The sequence below is a fragment of the Phoenix dactylifera genome, unplaced genomic scaffold (genome assembly GCF_009389715.1).
Source record: "Phoenix dactylifera cultivar Barhee BC4 unplaced genomic scaffold, palm_55x_up_171113_PBpolish2nd_filt_p 000195F, whole genome shotgun sequence".
Classification (NCBI taxonomy): domain Eukaryota; kingdom Viridiplantae; phylum Streptophyta; class Magnoliopsida; order Arecales; family Arecaceae; genus Phoenix; species Phoenix dactylifera.
This window is the reverse complement of record NW_024067719.1, coordinates 150,079-174,767: the sequence shown is the minus strand read 5'-3', so window position 1 is coordinate 174,767 and position 24,689 is coordinate 150,079. Positions and strand designations below refer to the sequence as shown.

Below are 24,689 nucleotides of genomic sequence, written 5' to 3'. Positions count from 1 at the left end.
AACCCAAGGAGGAAGAATCCCCAACCAGAACGAGACTCCGGCGTGGCGGCTCTACCTAGGGTGATCTCAAAGGGGAGGATGAGGACGCCCTAGAACAAGAAATCTCGGCTTCTTTGGGATGGATCCCCCTCCTGACCATGTGCCCTCACGTGTGACGCATATGAGGCCAAAACTAGTGGCCGGGCCGGTCAAGCGGACCAGCCCAGTTCGATTCAAAGCTTGGGTCCCACATAAGTATTGCCAATCATGTTACCCAAAGGCAAACCTGGTTAATATTATTAAAAAAATAAAAAGAAAAAAAAACTATTACGATCTAAAATGACTGTCTAAGAAGTGTTGTACATGAAAGTTTATTGCCTTCCAAAATAATGAAATACCCAGCATCATGAACTTCCCGAGAAAAACAACTGAGTTAATCTAGCAGTGATGGGATCTATACCACTTGTACAGAATTAAGGAAAAGCATCGAACCCATGCACCGATAGAAAATAGCTAATCATGATGGTCACTGAATGACAATAAACAGAATAAACAAAGTGAAATCTAGGATATGAACAAAATTTACAGTGAGTGGATTGTCCGAGTAGTGCATTCTACATTGCTCTGGATAAGTGATGTATTGGTTCCATGAAAGCACGTGGCAAACCAACAAACCTAGAAAAGGTTGCCACAGCACCAAGTACTAAGCAATCATGGATAATTTATGCACTCACTTTAGTACAGAGTCATGCACGTTGAAATATTGAGGCACCACACCAGGCATCCAGCAAGCACAGGTGAACCACAATCAAACAGAGCACACAATCTAATGCACATCATCTGGCCTACACCTCCCGAATGCAAACTGCATAAGCCAAGGTCTGCTTAGGAAGATCACTGATGGGTGCCAGAAATTTACAAAGGATGGCGTGGTTGGAATATGGCATGCAAACCTTATCCTTCCATCCAGGAATGTTTGGACCACAGCCGTGTTGCCACAATTTGTAGGCAGCCAAAATCTGAATCAGAGGGCACCACTCTCCATGTGCAACAAAGAAAAACTCACAAGCAAGATGAATGTAAAATTATAGCCATCTCTAATCAGATGACTTTGCATTCTGGGTACACTTCGTTGTACAAGGGAGGTATAAGCTCCTTGGAAACTCTTAATATGAGGATAATCTTACTTGGAGGGAGTCTATCATTATGATTTCCTACTTATAATTGTAGGTACACCATAACAAACAGGAGATGCTCCAATAAGTAGGGGGAGTTTGCAAGCATCTCGTGCTTGGCTCATGAATGATGCTATCATCTTTCTTCTTCCATAACCCTTGCATTTATTGCTTTCACTCGATTGTTGCAACTTCTTTCCTCTGTATGTTCTTTTTCTAGTCTTTAAAATGGTATCATTTCCCTCACCATCTATGCCCATGCATCCAAAATGTCTAACTAATTGGTCGCACCTAGTACAATTGTCGAGGGCAGCAGATTCTTCTTGCAGCCATGAATCAAGAATGGCCCTGCCAAACCGGTCAATATCCTTATCCGTTACATCCCAAAGATTTGCAATGACAGCAGGAGAACCAGCAAACAAATAGGAAATAGGGACTCCTTGAGGAGCATAACACCCATTGTGCACGAGGGATCCACTACTACAGCCCATAAGAAGAGAGGCTGCACAACGATCCAATTTCTGAATTTCATGTACTGAGATATATTGTGTTCCTGCATCATAACATGGCATCAACTATTGAGTTAGAAATCAATCATTTGGTAGCAAGCACAGCACTATTTAAATGACCAATATCTGCAATAATAGATTCAGAGAAAGGATGTGCCTTTGGTCAACATACCACTTCCATGGCCAAAGTATAGAAACAGCTCATGATTTTGCAATGCCAAAACTAATTCTTCAGTTGTTGGAACATTTCCAGCTATTCCCTGCACGAGACCCCCATGTTAATTTCTTTGGATCACAAAATATGCATACTCAACAGTCCATAAAGCACCTATACATCAGGCTGTCTTGAAAGGGAAAAAAGAAGCTATAACGTCCATCGCAGTGATCTTCAGAATATACATTTAAAGTTCCATCATGGGCCCCAATTAGCCAAATTTGATGCAGGAAGAAAAGGACCCCATAAGAACAATGTAGTCATAAAAATCATATTTCAGAACCTCCATTTGACTTTTACAATAAGATGAATTCATATAACCATGGAATGCCGTACCGGCCCGTACCGGCCGGTACGGGCCGGTACGTACCGGTCCGATCCTAGACCGGTACCAGAACCAATAAAAAACCGCTATTTCCCGGTTTTTTAGCCGAACCGGCCAGTTCGGGGCCCGTGCCGGCCGGTTCGAAGCCCGTACCGGTGCAAACCGGCCGGTTGGCACCGGTACGATGTTTTTTTTTTTTTAGAACCACAGCACCTTGCGCTGTGGTTTTTGAAACCACCGCGTACCGGCCGGTATGTACCGGACCGGACCGGTACCGTACCGGTCCGGCCGGCCACCGGTACGCCGACCGGTACCGGTACGGCGGACCTTGATATAACCATCTAATTTCAACTTGACTAAATTTGAAAGATTTTCACTTAAGAACTTTGAATTATTTTTCTGTATCCAAGGGCAAGTAGTACCAAATACTAGTTAACATTTTATAATCAATTGATTAGCTCCAAGGTTCCTGTTATTTAATAAATTACTCCAAGTCACTACCAGATCGAAAAGAGATCCTAAGTTATATTTTCAACTATTAATTATTCTTATTAACTACATAAACTTTTTGATTCCCTTGAATCCTTTCATTTCATAGTTTAGCGACTTAAATAGTAGCATGTGGTACACAGGCTGCTATTTGTTTTTACAGAAATACAGTTGTTTGTATCAGTCCCAAATACATTTTGAAGGTTGAGCCCTAGTATTCTATGTTCTACAGACTTGGATATAAGAGTTGGCAGTGGACCCACATAAAGTGTCATAGCACTCATACCTCAATGTCAAATGCAGGTATTTAAGACTAAACAAGAGGGTCCAAGTAACATAGACCAAAGGAAAAAGAAAAGGAAAATAAGGAATATGAATCCTTGTGCAAACTTCATTCAATTTGTTTAACTTCATCATACGCCTTAACTAAAACGGTATTGATTAGAATATATACTAGTATAAATATGCAGACATGCATGGGTAACAATCTGGCCTCGTAATGCCTAGGAAAAAGATGGTCAGACCACCACAACATCGGTGATGTGAATCAGTGCCTCAAACATTTTTCTAATTCATACACACACTAATATATACATGTAAAGTATAAATACACTGTATGTAGATAAGTATATAGGTTACGAGATATGTATTTATGTGTCTATAATATATAGAGAGTTCAGCTGGGCGGCTTTCGAGGGCATTTAGCCCTAGATGCTCCTAAGTTTCTTTACCATCATATTAGCTTTGGAATCTGCACAAGACAATCTTTTCATGAAACTATCGGTCTACGCTCAAGACCATAATCAGTCTCACCCTCTTTAAGCTCACAACCCCCTCCAACAAAGTGACAAACACTTGATCCCTTTCTATCATGGAGACTGCGCTGCTTGCAGCGACCTCTCTTACATTGTTCCCTGGGCAATTGAATATTTGTGCTCTCTGTGTCTCCTCTTCCAAGTGATTTATCAGTCCAATAGCACCTCTCTAAATCGATGCCCTTCCCCTACTAGCAAAGCCACCACTCTGATTTTTGACACACCCATCTCTTCCCCACTTCTAAGCTTCTGCTCCCTAACCCACCCAATTGGCTGCCAGAAAGGCTGGTGGTAGAGATGATTAAGCTGAGGGGGTAGCAATTGGAAAAGATTGTGCTAGCAGCCTGTTGGGTTTGGAGGGGCAATGGTTTGGGTGTGTCTAGTCGAGACAATTGAGTGGAGGGAGGGAGGTGGTCATTGGCTATAAGGGGCAATAGGCGAATGACAATAGGTGGCATAGGAGCAACGAAAGAGAGCCCCAAACAGACTGGGTGTGCAGTCTACAGAGATGGGTTGACCATCTAAGTGGGTAAAAGAGATGAATAGTGGAGGTGCCACCTGCGATGAAGTGGGTTTGGTAGAGATCACTAGGCAGGGAGGGAGGGAGGGGGGGAGGTGGGGGGCATTAGGCAAGGAAGAAAATGATAGGGTCCAATTTGGGGAATAATGGAAAAATGATACATTTGGAAAATTAAAAGAGTCACTTAAGTCTTTTCTTCTAGACATTTGATCCAAACATCCAGCTTTTAGTCTAATGATAGCAAATATAGAAGTATTTAAGGCAAATGCTCTCACAAGGAGCCCATTCAAACTCTCTCACATTCTACTTCTAATTTCGTGGATAAAAACTAGAACAATTAGGTAATTTTAGAGAAGTTTATGCACATTGATCAAATGATGTAAACATCCATCCTAATTTTTAAACACTTGAAAGGACAAAGGTATTCTTGTAATTAATTCAAACAGCGAACATGTCCTTGTATCCTGTATGCTGGACTCTTTTGAGGATATTTGAACCCTTTTAGTTCTTTAGAAATTTTCAAAATGGCCTTTCAAGTTTCCAAATCATTCCAAAATGATCCTTCGACTCATTAACCAGCCAACGTCGTTAACCCATCATTTCAAATGACCAAAATGCTCTCGCAATCTTCAGGCATCTTCAAATGACTTTTCCACGATCCCCAACTTCGACCATTCTATTCCAACCTTCCAATCCTTCCTTTTTCGGTGATTATCTCATTGATTATTTTCAACCCTCAGGTAGCTCACCTCTTCACTCAAGGAGAAAGAGAGGAGAAAAAAAGAAGAATAAGTGAAAAGAGAAATAGGAAGAAGAAGAAAGGGAAGAGAAGAAAAGGAAGAGATGGGTGTCAGCTGGTGGTGGTGGCTTGGCCATGGGCCCGTGAGGGAAGCAACAAAGTAGCAGAGAGAGCAATAGGAGGAGGAAGGGAAGGTGGCTTCGTAGGGCTGAGACCTTGATTCAGCATTCATGGCCTTCTCCCACCACCTGATGACCCAACAAGGAGCATAGATTTCAGTTGCAAAACTGAAGAGGAATAGAAGAGAGAGAAGAAGGAAAAAAAAAAAGAAAGACTCAGCCTATGAAGGGGCTTGTTACGGACGACAGCTGCACCCATAGGACTGGCCGACGATGGAGGTGACTGCATTAGGGACCAGATTCAAACATGGAGGTGGCCGATGGCCGAAAAAAATAGGGCTGGCCGGTGACTCTATTAGGAAATAGGGGTCCAACTCCTTTTTTTGAAAGAAAAGCACAAGAGATCATTCCCTCCTCTCAACTAGCAGCAGTCTTGATGGCAGCGACCCGAGCGATCACTACCATATCCTTGGTCTGGGCCTCACTGCCAGAGGTGGACTCAAGGAGGCAAAGAGGGCTTGCACCATTGGATTCAAAATGGAAGTGACAAAGAGAAGGGGCGACCTAACCCTAGCACCCTTACTGTCCTCCACCGCCGTTGCACGTGAAGGAGTCCTCCATCAAGAGAGCTACGATTAGAGTTAGGGCTAAGGTTTCTGCGATGGTGATAGGTTGTTATGGGTTGCGACTATGAGCGGCAACCAATGCCAGTGGTGGATTATGATGGCCAAGGGCACTGTCAGGGGTTGCGACACTAAGGAGAAGCCTTACCCCATCTCTTGATTGTTGCCGAAAAAGAAGGGGTTGGCGCCAACAATGGCCAAGGTGGATCTCTTCGCCGAGGCCCACAAGGCCCTCTTCAAACGCTTCTCGTTTGATGTCAGGGAGAGGGAACTCTATTCGTGCACAATCCACTAGCAAATCATCCACTGGTCATTTTGAAATCTATGCAACCAAATGAATAGAGAAGTTCAGAGTGCTTTGGGATCTGTGCGTTGGGTGATAAAGGCATGAAGGTGAATTCTTCTTTTTTGTGAAAGATACAACCCACTTCCCATCTATTCCTTAAATCAGGACTCAACTCCAAAAAAAATGATAACAAAGGCATTTTGGTCAACAATAAATTTATGTTATCATGTAATGGTCATGTGACACTACTCTGTTAAAGGAGATGAATAGTAGGACTATTTTAGAATGATTTGAAAACTTGAAGGGCCACTTTGTAAAATTTTCAAGATGAGGGGGGGGTGTAGGGATTGCCCAAAATAGAGAGGGTGAAACTATAATTTTTTCTAGATTAAAAAAGTCTTCTTACCTTCGAAATGATGAGAACAAAGCAAAAGGTGTTTAAGTAATCTTGGTGGTGTATGTAAAGCCCCCTTTCCCACCTTCAACAATTTCTTAAAGTCCAAACCTGATACCAAAATGTGTTGGTCTCAACTAGAAATAATCTGAAATTGAGGTGTCTGATATTTTAACTTAGCATATGGTGCATATATGAACTATCTATGCCAATTTTCTTTTTCTCATTTATTATTTCTTTACATATCAAGTAACATTCCATCAAAATTAGGCTTCAACTTTACTAGCTTTTAGATAATTTGGAAAGATTGCAACAATATTTTGTTCAGCTATTTTATAGCTTAAGTCTTGCTAGATTGTCATATGTCATTATAATATGTGATGTCAATATCAAATAATAAAAGGATATACATAATGTAAGGATGATGATTGAAACATTTGGCGAAGAGTATGGTTATAAACACAATGGATATCAATGCTGGGGGTCAAAAAATGCAAGCCTATAGCGGATGTATTATTCTACAAGGCTTAAAATGCTAAGGTAAAAAATTTTACATGCTTTGGAGGCGTCATGCTTTTGCATCAAGACTCTCACATATATAGTCCTAGTAATCAAAATACTGGGAGTTGATTTTCATGTCACATGATTCATATGCAAGGGGCCTCCAAAATATATTTTCTTAATACACTATCTATCTATCTATATTATAGACACACACGCACACCTTTCAACCCCAAATATCGAAACACATGAGGGGCATGAAGTCCTCACTTTACACCTTATGTGCATTCTATTTGCACCCTTTTATGAATGACTACTAAAACATTTTAATAAACAATTTGATTATTTGATTTTATAAATGTAAAACCATCAAAATCGTACATCCAAATGGCCCAATACAATAAGATATGATTTGAAATGAACTCCACTTTGTTACATTTACTTGTTTTAATTTCTGTACTTTATGACTTTTATCCTTATTTTGATTGTTGAATTCCTGTTACATTTTTTACTGCAATTATCTAATCTGGGACCAGAACTGCTGATCCCAATAGAACGAAAAAAAATCAAAATTCATTTTTTCTAGCCAATATTGAAACTGAAACTTATTTTCTGAACCTTCAGGTATCACATTTTATATTTCCTACTTGCAAAAATTGGTAAAGGTGTACTGATCTGGTTGTTAGATCCATCAAACTTGAACGGACCACAGAATACATCCAAAAAATTATGAAAAAAGAACAGAATCAGCTTGAGGGGTAACTAATGGTCTTTCTCCAAAACCTTAGAGAAATGTTTCAACCCCCAGAAAGTTCGACTAAGGAAGCTCAATAACCTCCATCATTTGAGTGAAAAGAAGAACAACATATGATACTAGTGTTTATAGCTTTCCAACAAAATGATCATTTTAAAAGCTACAATACTTTTGCGAAGTCAACAAAGTATTCAAAATTGTAATTGTATATGCTGTATAACAGGTTTTACGATATTTGCCTAGCCAATTGCCCGAATGCCTAGTTGATATGCCACATCCATTACTTAAGGTCAGATGGGCTATTTGACATACTATGTATTTTTGTCTATCGAGGTGACTATATACTATCAAATAGAATCTAATAAACACATTTGAACTACAATCCTATCTAGGGAATTTGAGCCTGGATGTTTTTAGCTGAAAGCACATGATGATTATTTAATTAGAACAAGCACAACACATTATAGCGTGTAAAATTCCTGGAAAGAAGGATCAAAATTTTGATTAATGAGTGGTTATGACTTCAGAGATGGATTGTTTATTTATAGGATGGATTGTATTACTGTGTAGTTTAGAAGTGTCCAGCCAAGTGTATATGGTTTTTTGGAAGTGTCCAGCCAGGTGTATATGGTTTTTTGGAGTGGAACATAATCACTGTGCTATCCTTGGCCCTGCATAATCTAACATCTAGTGTGCCTACAAATAAATAATCAAAAGGTCTTAAGTTTTCTTAGATATATATAATTAATCATAAAATGAAAAAACTGAAATGGCATGTCACGTTATTTCAATATGATTTCTGGTTCATAAGCTGACAGTGTGTCCAATATTGGTTCACACATGTATTCAGATGTGTAGATCATAGTCGTGACTTGATATAAGATTCTTAAGCCCTGTCACTCATTTTAACATTAGCACTATTTGTACTATTGATTGTGTCCACTAGATAAGAGACCTTCAAAATACACGTCTTCTTATTTCTAAGTATCTCAAATATGGCATATCACTATCAATGGTTGGACTTATATTATATCTGCATTGAAGGACTGAAGATTGCTATACTGAAAATACATTGGTTTTTCAACCCTTATGAAATTAGCCTCATGTAGTCATTATCCTAGATGAGAGCAAGATGCATATCAGCAAGTTAGCAGATATTCAACTCTTAAAATAATTTTCTTATGATATTTAATAAGAAATACAAAAATCCCATAAACATGCATTAGATTACCTCCCACTTCTGGTCTCTGAACCACTGTTCAAATTCCGCCTGCGTGCTGTCAAGATCTCCACTAGGGTTCAACAAGTAGTAAGTGTTGAAAGGGTCAACAGCTGGAAGGACAGCACTAAAGTCCTTATCCAACTTGTGAACGGAACAGCATCTGTTAAGCACTGAAAGGATAGACCCAACAGAAAGCATGCGATAAACCTCCTGACTCCTTAATATTGGTAGATTTTCCCAAGGGAGCATCTGCAGTCAGTCACCAGTGATGCTTTTAACTCAGACTAAACCCTCAGACTAAACCATAAGAAATAGAAAGATTCTCATGGATATAAAGTAGGTTCCTCATGAAGCATGACCATCAAATTATGCCTCCTAATTTTAGAAATCTATTAATGAATTAGACAGAAGGCAAAACATATGAACTGAAAAAGCAGAATAATTCAATAGATCTCTAATTTCTAAAATGAACGTGGTATAATGCCAGTTGAGCTAAGACTCTGTCTCTGCATATGAACAATTTACACGAAGCTTTAGCAGCTTAAGTGAATAAACAAATCACCAAGCTTCATGGTGGCATTATATTGACTATTGAGAAAAAGCTCCTTATTAAATTTAGAATTTGCTACCAGGGTTGCTGTGCCATTATTGGACATGTTTTATATGTTGCTATCATGAGATATAAGTAACCAAAAATAATAGCAAATATGAACCAGAAAAGAGAAAAAATTCTCAACCAGGAAGTCTAGTTTAGATGATTCACCTGCAAATCAGAATCCAGAACTAAAATTATTGGATCTCTGTGAATTCGTTCTTCTTGTTTTTTAGTTGCTTCCTGTATTAAACTGTGAACCAACTCAGACACACTTTCAATTCCAGAATGGCATGCAGCCGAAAGGGCCCCAAATCTTTCCTCCCCACAACAAGCTCCCCTGCCAAAGTAGCCTTTGTAAAGTAGCAGCTGAGAAATACATGCTTCTGCATCATCTACAGACTTTGCACCACCAAGGATTGCTCTAATGAGGCTAACATTTACTTCAAACTTGAACTGTGATTTCAGATCTCTGATTAATTTGGAAACTGTTATATCCAAATATTCAGGGTCAGAATGCTGACCCAAAAGCAAGCACCTCCAGGGTCCCAACCATGATTCTTCCATGCTTCTGCTTCAAAATAATATGACTTCAGTCCAAGTCATGTAAACACTATTTATTTTGACATAAAAGTTGAGTTATACTAGATGTGCTTTGATTAGTAAGTTAGAAAAAACTACCATAAAATTTATGAAGTTCCACAGATGCAAACAAGATGATCAATCAAGCAGAATATATTAGATTAGAAATCCCTGTGGAAAAGTTGAAAATTGAAAGATAAAATTTAAAGGCCAATGTCCAAAGAAGCTCACTTCAGCAACTTATTGAGGCAACTGTTGAGCCTTGTCCTCAGCAACCACCACCCAACATTGCTCATTTGTGCATTAGCTGGTGTAAGGGTTGTGCTAGATACTGATAAGAAGTTTTCTTCCAAAAGAAGTTTAAAAGATGGAGCAACATGATCTACAATAGTGTAATTCCAAGGGCACTGCCAATCCCTGCCTGATCCCATGTTTGTGCAGATTAATCTTTTGTCAGAGTTAGTATCTTCAAGTTGAATATCTGATCAAATAAACGAAGAAAATATTTAAAAGAAATGTCATTATTTTTAAGAAAGAAGTGCAAGTACAGAAATGAAAGCTGGAGTACCTTCCAGAATGTCTACAGGAAGAAGCATGACAACTGGTTCACTAAATGCATCCAATCTTGATAGCAACATCCATGCAGGGCAACTAGATGGTAGAACAGATGATTCTCCAAGGAGGTTCACATAATCACCTCCAAGCATGCTTATACAGATAATTGGAACCCTGGGGAGGCTCTGGAAGAAGCCCTTCACATGTTGTTCAATATGTTCAAGTTTTTCTGGCACAGATCTGCATCGAAAACGGGGAAAAGATATAAGAAAAGAAATGGGGGAATGTAGAAGCAGAAATCATGCAATTGAAGCACATAATTTGCTCTTTAGATGATTTAACACACTTAGACCTGAAGAACATGGAAGCCTTGGTATCTGCATCCATAATGTTAGCAGAAGGGAGACCCTGAAACATATAAAAGCATGTTAGGGGAAAAAAAGAGGGAGAACTGGTACCATGCACGAGGACATTTAAGGAGGAAACTTGTAGTTAGGGGAAAAAAAGAGGGAGAACTGGTACCATGCACGAGGACATTTAAGGAGGAAACTTGTACCATACAGAAAATTCAAAGGGAACAAACAAGTTATATGTTGACACTAAAGGTTTGATTTTAATGATATAAAATATTTGAGTAAAAAGTTCACTAAACAGTTGCTTTTAAGTATACTTGAATGTTTACAAAAAGCCAAGAAGAAAGCCTTCAGTAACTCTCAAGTGAAGATTAATTATCCAAAAAAGCCTTAAAGCAACCCTTGAAAGCTCACATGCAAATACAGAAAATTCCGACTTGGGCTATCTCAAAAAGTCGACCCTTAGATTACAATAAGTCGACCCTGGCACACTGATACAGATTGATACGCTTACACGAGTCGACTCCAGAATAGTCCCAGAGAAGACAGAGATGTAAATTTCACCATATTGGCAAGTCAACCCATAAAGAATATGAGCCGACTCCAATCAGACAAGAGTCGACCTCAAAAGCAAGCGAGTCGACCTTGGACTGGCCACAAAGACAGAGAGTTGTAAATTTCACCAAATTGGTGAGTCGATCGATGAAGACAAAAGACCAATGAGCTGACTCCAATCAAATAAGAGTCAACCCCAGAAGCAAACGAATCGACCCCTAAATGACTACCGATAAAAGATAGAAAGCAGTAAAATTCAGTATGTTGAAGAGTCGACCCATAAACCAAAAGAGTCAACTCTATAATGATCGTAGGAGAAAGAGCACAACAAAAACTCTTGAAAATCACGAGTCAACTCCTGGAGATCATGAGTCGACCCCTAAAAATGTCGAGTCGACCCTTAAAAATATTAAGTCGGCCCTTCTGTGCCTGACAACAGTAACAACTAATTTTTCTGTAAATCAGAATAGTCGTTTTTGTCTCACAATGGCTCTTTCGACCTATCTAATGGCTAGGAGAGTCTTCCAACCATTCCTAAGTGATATAAATGCATGAGAATACCAAAAAAAGCAAAGAGATGAAAAATAGAATGAATTGAATAGCCAAAAAAAAGAAGAGAGCTTCAAAAAGAGAAATATTCAAGTGCATTCATTAAGAGCTGAAAGATTACATCTACTGCAACTGAGAGAGATCGTAAAGTGCATTCAAGTTCAACCAAGGCCAACCAACTAATTCAAAGCTTCATTTATTCTTTGTAATTATCTTTAAGGAGCTATATTTTATTGTGTTATATATTATTCTCTATACTCTGTCGTGACAACTTTCAAGGACTGAAACTTAGGAAAGGTTCGTCCAAATCTTGAATTGGATTGTATTGAGCCTAGGAATAGGCTCGGCCGTAGTTTTGATTGATTGCTAGTGAAAATCAGCTGGGTTGATTGTAAGCTCGGCAAAAACAAATGGACATTTTGGAAAGATTATAGTAAAAATTTTCAAAAAGAATATCTTGAAGAATGGACGGAGATGCAGGATTGGCACGGAACCATTATAAAGTTGTTGTGTTTGTCGTGCATGAACTACCTGCTTTGATCTCTTACATATTTACTTTTGTTATTTACTCCTTGCAACTCATATACACTTATCGAGTTTTATTCCGCTACATATCACTTAAATTTTTTTGAAAAGCCCAATTCACCACCACCCCTCTTGGGTTGTATAGCTGGACAATATTATACCATAGTCCTTATCTTCCTTGGAAGTCATACTTCGCACTATATTAGTCCCATGTAACTAAGGAGAATCCCTCCAACATTGAACAGGACTTGCTAAGAATCAAGATAAAGAGGAAAATATGGATTCCAAGATTGTCAATGAGCATCCCATTATATTGCTGCATCCACATGCAAGTCAGGCTACCTATCCGCCTTTTATATCTCTTTAACTATTCTCTATAACTTTCTTGTGTCACTTACTTTCTTACTGCTTCATTACCCTTAACCATCATCATTCACTTTGGCATGTTATCATGATCTTACATTCCCCATCATTTTGTTTTGTGCAGCTTTCCCTTCAACTAAGGTTTACAGAATTACATTTCCAGGACATGGAAAACCCCTAAATCATAGACTTAACCATATGCAGATTTTCCGCATAAAACCTGAGAAATTCAGATATAATATTTTGGAGGTTGATCACCCTTTGTCGTCTGCAACAATTTGGTATTAGAGAAGCAAAACCTAGACATGTGGGGACAAAATGATTGCAAACAAGGCATTTGACAACATCAGCAGTGGTGTTGACACTGAGGAATCATGCCAATAAAATGTTGATCAAAATCCACACTTTGTGGGGTGGATGATAAGAAAGATTGATGAGTTGATTGCTTGTGATGAGATTATGATATCTTCACATAGGAAGGAGAAAGAGGATGAACAAAAAGCTGGTCAAGTTAAAGAAGATAAAGACCCTTCTTCTCATAGAGAGACCATGAACAAGATAAACAAGGATCCACTAACCAGCATTCATCAATTAACTTGATAGAGAATTCAACCATTAGCAAACTTATAGCGATGCATCAATAATCAGATCAAATCAATATGGAACAAGCCCTGCTTATCCTGTAATGTTGATTGAAGCCCAACTTTCAAAGTTCTGTTCATCTTCATTTGAAGAATCCTTCAATCTGCTTCATCTGGTGGTTAATTAAGTGTTTCATTGTTGAAAAGAAAGAGGCATTATATCAACCATCCAATCATTTGATTACAAGAATTAGTCACCATCAATATCTGGAGGATGAGATTTGCACAATGGAGAAATCCAATGCAATCTAGGGTTAGAGTAGGTTTAGGCTTATTGTTGCACTCTTTCTAGAGGTATAGTTTTCTTTAGAGTTCTTAAGGAGTTGTAATGAATCCTACAGATCGTTTGGGATTACTTTGTGCTTTTATGGGTTCAATTGGAAGTTTTTAGAAGACTAAGGGCTAGAGTTTGTAGTGTTCATGCAAGCTTCAAATCATGGTGGTCACAACCATTATTATGTGGCTCAGTGTGGCTGTCAGTTTAATCTAGGGGTTGGGTTGCTGTCATCTCCAAATATTCAGATACAGGAAGTGAGCTAAAAAGGATCTAAAGATCGGACGCAAGTGCGAGGACACACCATATATGTTCTGATCATTTAGAACCTAACCTTGTTTTATCTAGGGGTGGCAACAGGGCAGGCATGATATTGCTTGCCCCTGCCCCATGATGGGGAACCACATACCAGCCCCCTTGCTGTACACACTTTAGAGGAGACGGCACACCCCAAACCCACCCCACGGGTCTATTTAAATCCCCTAACCAGTCGCGCTCTGCGGGTATATTCGTTGTTACAAGTTGTTATAAGTTAGCTCAAGAAATTAACTTCTATGAAATGAATTCTGCAATATTTATTTTCAGCAAAACAAAATCTGCTTTTAATTTCCGCAATTCAATTTTCTGAATATCGTATTTTAATGACCAAATTTTGCATATTAGATTCATATATATTATAAATTCTGTAATTTAATTTCTGTGAAATTAATAAATTCTTTAAATTAATTTCTGGGTAACAAATAAAAATAATCTAATTTCTGGTAATTAAATTTCTCTATATTATATTCTAGGAATTCAATTTCTGCAAAATAATTTTCTGGATATCCATGCATCAGTTTCCATATTTATATTGCTATATCAAAATCTAAATAATTTATGTAAACTGAAAATTATGTAATTAGTTTTAAAAAATAAATTACATCTAAAATTCAGATTATTAAACTTCCTGTATATGTGTATATATATAAATTATTTACTTATATTCTGCATAACATATTTAGGAAACTTATTTCTATTAAATGTTGATCTGAAAATTCAGAACAGAATAAGGTAGTTAAAATTTACTTAGCATCAAGGTATACCACACCGGCCTGAACCAGACGATATGGGAAGCACCGTACCATACCAATTCGATACCCGGTACAGATAGCGTACCGAGTGTCGGTACGCCAAAAAAATTTCTTACCAGATCGTACCAATACTGTGCTAGTGTGGCACCAGAACGAGATCCGGTACCTAGACGGCAGACTATGCTTAGTATATCTTATGATATATTATTTTGAATAAATAATATGCAGAATTGATTTTTCAGTTGGTCAATTTTATGTAGGCTCCGGATCATGCTTGTATCAGGTAATGATTAGGTTTTGTCTAGATCATAGTTTATCAAAGACCTATAATTTTTATTTTAAAATTTATCATGGCTATATTATGATAAAAATATAACTTTTGGAACATTAGTTTCTGGAGAAATTTTTCAAGATTAATTGGATTTGTTTATTGAATATGCTTGTAAGTAATGATTCAACTTTTCTTAAGCTTTCTATTTATTTTCCTTTGAATAAATATTTGATTAGAACTTGACGAATACTCAAATTATGAATTTTATGTAATTGTGCTTTGAATGGAAAATAAAATTGTAAAATAAAAGTATTCCTTTTATGTCTATTTTCAAATATCTTGCTTATTTTGTTCATAAATCTTTTTTGAATGTGCTTAATTGTTTAGAATTTGATATATAAATGTTTTATGAATAGCTTTGAAGACTCTCAGTCTAACTAAGTTTTGGGTCTTGCAAATGGGGTTTATATATTAGTACCTTGACTAATCTGGAACTTATTATCTCTATAGGGTATAAGTGCAGTATTTTGGCCCGTTCCATAGGTATAAGTACGGTATTCTAGCCCATTTCACAAGGTACACAAGTGCGATCCTCTAGACCAGCCATAGTGCATAAATATGGTTATAGTCTAAATGGCTATGTACTTGAAATACGATATTTTAAATTATTTTATGAATATGAAAAATGAATGCTTGAACAAATTTAGATATTCTTGAATATAAAAATTGTCTAATTAAAATATAATGATTGTGCTTATATGCTGAGTATTAGCATGAAAATATCATTAATTTATTACTTGAGTAATCTAGTTTCGGTTGTTAAGTTCATTATTTGGTCTCTTCTTTACAAATCCATAGAACTAGTTGTTGACGAGATACCATTATGGGAGTGTGACTAGATACAAGAGTAGAACTCTTAGTATAGTCTAGAACTAGTATTTGTTTTCTTATTGTAATTGTTGGAGGCATTTTATAGGTTTTCTTTTTTTAATTAAACATCTGGAAAGTAGCTGAAGTTAGATTCTTGTGAACTTTGAATTTTTTTTATGTTTATGGACTTGTTAATTATTAATTTGCAAATTAGTTGCTCTAATTTTATTCCACTGCCTTATTGAATCTATTGTTAGATGCCTTCCACACTTGTGGGGTAATCATACTCTGACCATGCGGCTTTCGCCATGTCTTTGAATTGTGGAGAAATTTAGTCCAAGCATGTCCATTGTTCTTTCTAGTTTTTAGTTTCTAAGAATTTAAAAGATTTTCCAATAACCGTTCAAACATAATTTTCAGTTAGTTTTCATATTTATGGTAATTGCCTTCTAACATGGCTTACTACCTAGATCAAGCTTACAAATACAAGTAATGACCTCCCTCCCTACCAACCAAGCACTCTTGATTGTCAAGAATATGATAAATAGGCTAGAATGTAATGAAGATAAGACATTGACTACTAACAAAGAGGTAATAAAGATTTACAGTAAATTACATAAAAAGTTCTTGAAGATGCCACTTCCATGGAAACAGTCTACTTTGGATGGCCATTTTAGTTTTCATCCATCATGGGGTCGATGAACGATTTTGCCTCTATGGGAGATGAAGCATAAGGTGGAGTGTGTTTCATTTCGTCCGTATAAACAATATTTAAAAGTAGTCCTGCATAAATTGTTCTATATGTAGTGAAAACTGAGTATCGAGAATCCTGTAATGTTAATCTCATTAACATCAGCAACCTCTCCTAATATATATTGGTGATGCTTGTTCCAAACTAAGAAAAAAAATCAACTACACAGTCTCCATCCACCATCCTTTGCATTCTTCTTCTTGATCTCCACCAACCCACCATGCTCCAGCAAATCCTCGAACACCAAACCACACATACAGATAATGAAGCATGGTGGTGACTTGTAAAGCGATGCACTACCCTCATGGATCTTGTAATCAAAGTGGTTAGCTGGGTATTGACGATAAGATTATAGCGCACAAGCACGATGGTGACCCCCACTAAGTCGATGTTCTTCTGCACATAATCGTAGATCATGCCGAACTTGGGAGACATAGATGGACTTTGAACTAATGTTATACAACATGCCAATAACCAAGATTAAATTTCTATTCGCCAACATAGGGCAATTCTTGAACTTGATGCTGTGGATGGTCTTGTTGGTAGTTGGCACAATTATGGAGGTACTTGGCATCAGGGTTCTGATGGATCTCATCAAAATGTGGGATCTTGGTGTATTTTTTAGCAAGGCAAGCCATCTCGATACCAGGCCCTATACTGGTGCCATCACTGTGTTGATACGGTACTGTACAGAGCCGGTTCGGCATATGAGTGTTAGTACGCCCTCCGTACCGTATGCTAGTACCAAACCAATATAATACGGTATACCCCATATCCCCGGTTCAGTACGATATGGCGTACCATGCTTTTTAGGCTTGCAGGACTAGGACTAGATGAGGTTGGGCTTACAAAATTTCAAGGCTTTCATGAAGGCCTCGTCACTAAGGCTGCAAATGGGCCGGTTTGACCCGTGACATGACCCAACCTGCTTAGACCCGACCCGGCCCATTTTGGAGGACCCGTGGGGCCGGGTCGAGTCCTAAAATTGGATCCATTTTATTTTTCGGGTTGGGTCTGGATTTACTGAATTCAGACCTGACTCGATCCGATCCGACCTATTTGAAATTTGGATAATTTTGAATTTTCAATCCTACGACCCGCTCCGACCTGATCTGACCCAAATCTATAAAATTATTTGGGCCCACGGGCCGCAGGGGTACAAACCAAACAAGTCAGCTGGAAGCCCAAAACTGGGTGCTTAAGGCCTGGCCTAGAGCTCCGGCCCAGACCAGACCCCCTCTCTATTTTGCCCAGAAAGGCCAGAGTTGGCAGATGGCCCATACGGTAACTTACCTTCGCACCGCCATAGGACCCAAATAGCCATTGGCCGTTACTTTGCATCGTAGCTAATTAGCAATATATCCTCTCGCTGCTTCCCTCTTTACCACTGTCTCTGTCATCTCTCCTGGCGAGAACAGGGCACCTTCCCTATGCGTTTCTTGAACCAACAGATGGCGTGATTTTATAGAAAAGGGATGGGTGCTCTAATCGAATGGTGAGAGCTGCCGCCGCTTTTTATCAAAAGCAAAAGCTGCCAAGAATTTAAGGAAGTCCCTTTGTTCAGAGCTTGAAAGCAAATAAAGTCTGATGGAGATTTAATAAGTGAAGCATGGACGATGGCGTTGTTAATGGGCTCACTACCAAGCCCCAATCACAGCACAACATAACCTTCAAAACATGCTTTGGCCCATAAGAAAATAAGTTTTGTACGCTACTCTTGGAACCAGAAGATTAGTCCAAGCTAATGCACGGAGATGGTTGAACATAGGGTTGCCAAGCTTTTTCTTGGGAGGGCTTATCTAATTTTTACTTGCCCCAACAGGACACGAAATATATTTATAGTTCATACCATGCCCGACCCGACCCGACCCAGACCCGAACCGGACCCGAATTTTTTGGATTGGGTCCGGGTTATACATAGACCCGACCCGACCCGAACCGAATGACTTGTTGGGTCAAAAATTGTAGCCTTGACCCGAACCAACGCGATCTTTTATTGGGTTGGGTCTGGGTCCAAAATTAGGACCCGAACAAAAAACCAGATTGGGTCGGGGTCACTCAAGAGCCGACCCGACCCGACCTATTTGCACCCCTACTTGTCGCCCCAAGTGTCAATGACAATGTAATTGGCAGGTCCGAGGGACAGTAGAGGTTGAGGAGGATGATGAAGAAATAAGCTGTGGTGCCTTTCTAAAGGAAGAGGGAGTATAAATAGTCGGTGATGGAGAGGTGGAGGACAAAGTTAGCTAATGGCATCGACAGAGATCAAAGGAAGAAGGAAGGCTAGCAAAGATGGGGATGGCGTCATTTGAGGAGATAGGTGCTAGGAAGGGTAGCGAAAGGGGAGAGGATTCCTCCAGTTGGTATTTGTTAAGAATGGTTGGTGTACAATTTCAACCTAAAGGATCTGCTGCAAGCACCCGTCAAAGAATTGGGGAAGGAGAGCATGAGGATGTCCATTGAAGTATTGGGCGATGCTAGAGAAGGAAGTAACATGGATGAGAGGAGGCAAGGAGGGGGGGATATTGATAAAATCGAAAGAGACAAAAAGAGTTAGCAATTTTTTTCTTATTTTCCTAAAAGCTTGGACATGCATTGTGTCCTTGCATTGGTTCCTAGCTAGGTGTAGTGTACTTGTTAACATAGGTCTTTCTTATTTTTATTCACTAGGGTAGTTGTTAATACCCTCATTTCTGCAACATGTTGGATAACTTTGTGGCCCCACTTTTGAACACTACACTTATCTCGGCAAAATGATCCTTATCTCATCCTCCATCTTGTTGAGGGCAAAATTGTCTGCTTGGTTGGATGGTGAATGCAAAAAAAAATGCTCCTTTGGAATAGACCCTTTTGGTGAAAGTGCTATCTTCTGTGAATTTTCATATAATTTCCCAAGATTTAACTTGTCTTAAATCCATTATGTTACTTTAACTTCTCTAATGTCAAAGAAATTCAACTGAAGGAATTTAAGGAGGTTATGGTAGCTTTATAAAGAGTGAGGCAGTAGCCAAGAGACAAAACAAAGATTGATATAGTTTAGGGCACTAAGTTTCATTGAATTGAATTTATGCATTTTTCAATTCTATCATATAATTTGTCGGCTTAAATTTTGCTCACAATCTTGTGATGACGCTGATATGGTGGCTCGATACAGTTTAGGGCACAAAGTTTCTATTGAATTGAATTTATGCATTTTTCAATTCTATCATATAATTTGTAGGCTTAAATTTTGCTCACAATCAAGTGATGACACTGATATGGCGGCTCGACACCATCCTATGGAGAATGGCAATCCAAGTTCACTTACGGACTGCACGGGTGCGAGAGAAACTAGAGCATCTTCATCCTTTTTTGCTCAAAAGTGAGGAATCGCCTAACACAACTAATTCGGGAAATTAGTTTACATTAACTATAAAATGAAGCTAAACAAATCAGTTGAGCTTCCTCCCATACTAGTTCTAAGATCATAATCTATAGATGGATAGTTTCAGGTTGAAAGTGAACTATATCAAAGCTTAACTCATTAAGTAGACAACAACTATGTACTAAACCAAAAAGTGCAAATACCAAACATCAAGCAAAAAGTAACAAGAACACAAGAGTACAGAAATAATTACAAATACCTATTCAATACCACACAAATATAAAATTAATGACCCATCTAAGCCGGAAAGGAATCCATAGTATATTTTATTCTATTTCATTTTAATAACCTCTCATTACTTCATTTTGATATTTCATTTATTTTTGAAGAAAGAGGAAAAAACATCTAAGCAAGAAAAAAAAGAGAAGAATCAAAAGAAAATCATTGAAAATTTGAAACCTTTTTACTTCTTAAGAAAAATATAAATTCAGTAACGGAAACTAGCTAAAACTATTGAAAACAAACAAAACACAAAAACTATATCAGCTTCAGTTCAATGTCAACTGAAACCAATCCATTTTGGCCAAAATAGAGCGTTTTTAGCCAAAACTTAAAACCTTATATGTATACATGCATGCACCTATGAATATAGTATATATGCACACATACATGGATGCATGCATGCATGCATGCATTTCTAAAATTGGGTCGTTTTTTAGATTTTTTTGATATGCCAATCCAAAACCCAATCCGACCAGGTAAATGTCTTTTAGGATTAAAATTAGAACCCAAACCCTAGTAGATAAGTTATTGGATCCCTTTTCTTGAGCCAAATCCCAGATATTAGATTAGGTTCATGTTTGTTGGGGTTTTGGCCTCCTTTGACCCTCGAATGGCTCTAGACCGTGAATGTACACTGTGACCCAATATATATATATATATATATATATATATATATATATATATGCATTTAGTATCAAAAATATGTGCATCCACACAAAAGATATATGCATTCGATCTCACTTAAACATATGACTAGATGTATTACTATGGTTGGTAGAAAAGGTATCAAAAATATAAAAACTACATCATTCTTGCAACAGCTATAAAAATGATCTGATACTAGAAAACAAAAACAGATCATTTTTGAAAAAAAAGCCCCTCTATGTTTACTAGATTGTTTTTGAATACTTGAGGGCTTGACTTCACCCCTCAGACTAGCTCCACCTCTACTCCTATTTTCTTATTTCTCCAAGAGAGCGAGCAACTTTGCTCATCTCTGTTCTGTCTTTCCCTAAAAGCTCCACCCATCCACCTATCTTTTCTCTAGGCATGTGCACTAGGGAGTGTCACTCACCCCCTCAACTTAACTGCTCTTCAAGTTCTTTATTTTTTCCATTAAGTAACTCTACTGTTGAGGCCACATGAGATTAAACTCAAGTAGAGAACCCCCATAATTGGGTCCACAGCCAATTTGTATTGGTTGAACTGTAAGCCTTCTTTGAATTTATTTTCATATCAATTACTATTCCAAACATCTCTGAGCTGTCATCATTAATTTTTCTAGACCATATTTGAAGGTCATGTGTACCTCACATGCAAAACTCTAGTATAATTTAATACATGGTATGAGGTCTAGAATAAGATTAAATAAAAAAGATTGTTTATCTGCAAATTTACAAGTCATTAATTATTTACAAAAAACCAATGATAGCTAATGCATAATCATTATAAAAACAGCTGAAATAAAGAAAGAAAGCAAAGTTATATACTAAGTTTTCTTCAATTTCATAAAACCCAAGTTAATAGGGCCCTAGAAGTATACATGCTAAAGAGAACACATGAACGAACCTCTGAAGTCTTATTGTTGTTGCAGGCCACATCTCTAACACAAGAAAGGTATTGACAATGCATATAAGTACCAATGGAAGCTTGATGAAAATATGCAGCCCAATGATTTAGAGAGAGAGATTTTTCAGAATGCAAAGGTAATGTAATGGAGCCATCTAATGTGGAAAGTAAGAATATAGAAGAAAGGAGCCTGGAGACCTGCATTGCAGACATGGAAACTAATTTAGAGCCACCACCAGCTACATAGTTGATAGCTGACCCAAAAAAAGATAAAAGAAAAATGCTCAAAGTTGAATGCCAAATGTCAAATATGTGATTGGCGGAAAATGTTCATACATATTAACAATTGGTGAGACATGCATTTTCATGAGAAATAAAGCATATAAAAAGAGTAAGACCTTTTGAGAAAGTAAGGGGAGCTGACGACAGAGTATGAAGGCTCTCAACAACCATGAAACAATATTCGACATCTGCATTTTGGAAAGACTGCAACACATGGTCCTGGTAAAGGCCAAAAAATACAAAATAAAGTTATGAAAGGTTAGGCACATTGCTATAGTACAATTGAAGTAAACATGATACATGTTGCAGTATTAGTATAATTTGAACCAAATGTATATCACCTGGGATGCTCTGTGAGGCAGTCCTTTAGTAAAAGCCAGCTCATGTTGTATAAAAGTGCTGCACGTTCAATAGAAAAAGCATAACCTGAATTCTCATCGACAACAAGCTCAATCAAGCGGCAGTCAGGAATTCCATGACAACTCTGACAGAATGGTTTTATACTGAACAATACAGATATATATTGCAATAATGCATCATGTACTTCATGTTCTGCATGTTTCCCATCATGAGCCCCTAAACATCTTGCTGGAAAAAAAAATCCAGAGGTGATAAACAAATTTATTTATAGTATGTTGATAAATTGTCAGATATGAGGCAACATTAAAAAGGAAAAAGACATATTTGAACATTGTGGTCTTATACTTAAAAGATTTGCTTCCAACAGTTTATACCTATCTTTAAGAGCAGCACCAATACAAAACGCCTACGGTGACATTCCCTCTTCAGATGGATAATATTTTTCATGGATCCAGTTTGCATCACGTTGGTTACAAGGCATCTCGAACAAGTTAATTTGTTGCATATGCATTGTTCACTGCACCCAAAGTCAGATGAAGAAGTTTCATCCTGTTTCTTTTCAACTTTGCCAAGACTCTCGGTATCAGGACAAAACTCACAACTGTCAGATCTGTCATACTTGCTTTCCACTTCAGTTTCCATATTTGCATCTCGGTTAGTAGAACGAGTTCTTCTTGGTTTAAGTTCAGCATTCAAATTTTGTTCCTTTGCAATAAATTTTGATGAATTTTTACATCTTTTCCTCAGTTTCATGTTTAAAAGTGACTTTTTACCTACAGCATTCAGAAGAGACAGTCTGTCATCCTCTGATGGCATCTGTCCAGCATGAGGGATGCCAGAAATGTGATTTAATGAAGCACGGATACTGCAGACAGGTGATCTCACTTTCTTCGCCAGAAACCGCACTTTATCAGCATTCACATCTCCATGCTTTGCATCTTCTGTAGGATAACTGCATGATTCAGCACGATTCAGTTTCTTTAGAGCCGATCTATACAAGTCAAGAGCATCTGATAAGCTCTTTGTTGATTCTATCTTCAAACCTTTATCAAAGAGGTTTCTAAATAAATCTCCAATCTGCATATCAATTGTAACTTCAAAGGCTAACTTGCAGTGCTTGCAGGAAATAATCATGTCATTTTTTGCAAGAAGTGTCCTGGCATTATTGAACTCTGTTTCTGCTAAATCCCAGAGTTGTTTCCTACGGTATAATTGACCTGAAATAAAACCCTGGGAATAAGATATTACTAGTATTTAAGTCATATTAACAAAAAGAAGAAATATAGATAACTTACTGCCAGAAAGAAAAGGTAATATACTATAAAAGGAGTACCTAGTAATGATGTAAAAGCAATCTCAAGAATGGGTAAACCTTGCAAAGAGGATATCCCTTTTCCCCTCTGGAAAAGATTTTCGGCTTCTGTCCCATTACCCATTGATTCATGGATTATTCCAACCTGAGTACAGAATTATCAATTACTAAAAAGAGTTACCAATGTGAAGCAGTGAATGAAAGTGCAATTATCCATTTTGAATTAAAAAAAAAGAATAAAGACCTGCAAAATGCTCTCAAGGTAGCATCCAAGAATGCTCCATGGTGTCAGAATAAAATCTCCTGAGTTGCCTGATTTGAAAATATCTGGCCAAACTTCAGTAATAACTGATCCCATTGCCTCAAGGCAAATATGGTCATGCCCAGATTGAGTTACTCGTGCTGAACCAATTGATTTTGCAGACTGCTTCTCAACAGAATATATGAATTTTCTCTGCAAAAGCTTTTTGCGCAAGCGGAAGGCCTCTCTCGCATATGAAAGAGCCTAAATGTATTGTTAATTCATGATAAAGCACTTGTAAAAAGTAAATCAAGTGATGCATATTAAGGCCAAAACCTAAAGAGGAAATTAATCTGCTACATCCATAAATAATAATATTATATCTTTGAGTCAGTATTGCACTAGAACGAGAAAGCTTACATTAAGTAATTGTTAAAGACATTGCAGACATAAATATCTTTCATAGGAGATGGCTAAAGAATAACTCAAACAAAAGGACATATGGAAAAGTAACACAAAGCGAGTTCTCATAGCCAGTTCTCTTCTTACCCTTCAAAAATTTGACAAGAATATTTATGTTTAGGGTTGCAACAGTGTTATATTATAAAGAAGAATTAGTAGCATACGAAGAAAGAGCAGGAAAAAAACTGTATCTAGGAACCCA

General features: G+C 37.8%; 1 protein-coding gene across 1 annotated transcript in view; it reads right to left on the bottom strand.

Moving 5' to 3' along the window:
- Nucleotides 1-513: 513 nt before the first annotated feature.
- LOC103696471 (separase) overlaps nucleotides 514-24,689 on the bottom strand; it is a 40,323-nt gene continuing 16,147 nt past the window's right edge. Inside the window, 13 exon segments of the mRNA XM_039117281.1 lie at nucleotides 514-1,707; nucleotides 1,836-1,923; nucleotides 8,674-8,913; nucleotides 9,428-9,827; nucleotides 10,070-10,319; nucleotides 10,407-10,633; nucleotides 10,746-10,801; nucleotides 21,831-22,028; nucleotides 22,229-22,331; nucleotides 22,454-22,700; nucleotides 22,847-23,689; nucleotides 23,806-23,929; nucleotides 24,029-24,289. Coding sequence (XP_038973209.1) covers nucleotides 1,184-1,707; nucleotides 1,836-1,923; nucleotides 8,674-8,913; nucleotides 9,428-9,827; nucleotides 10,070-10,319; nucleotides 10,407-10,633; nucleotides 10,746-10,801; nucleotides 21,831-22,028; nucleotides 22,229-22,331; nucleotides 22,454-22,700; nucleotides 22,847-23,689; nucleotides 23,806-23,929; nucleotides 24,029-24,289 — 3,561 coding nt within the window. The 3' untranslated portion in view covers nucleotides 514-1,183.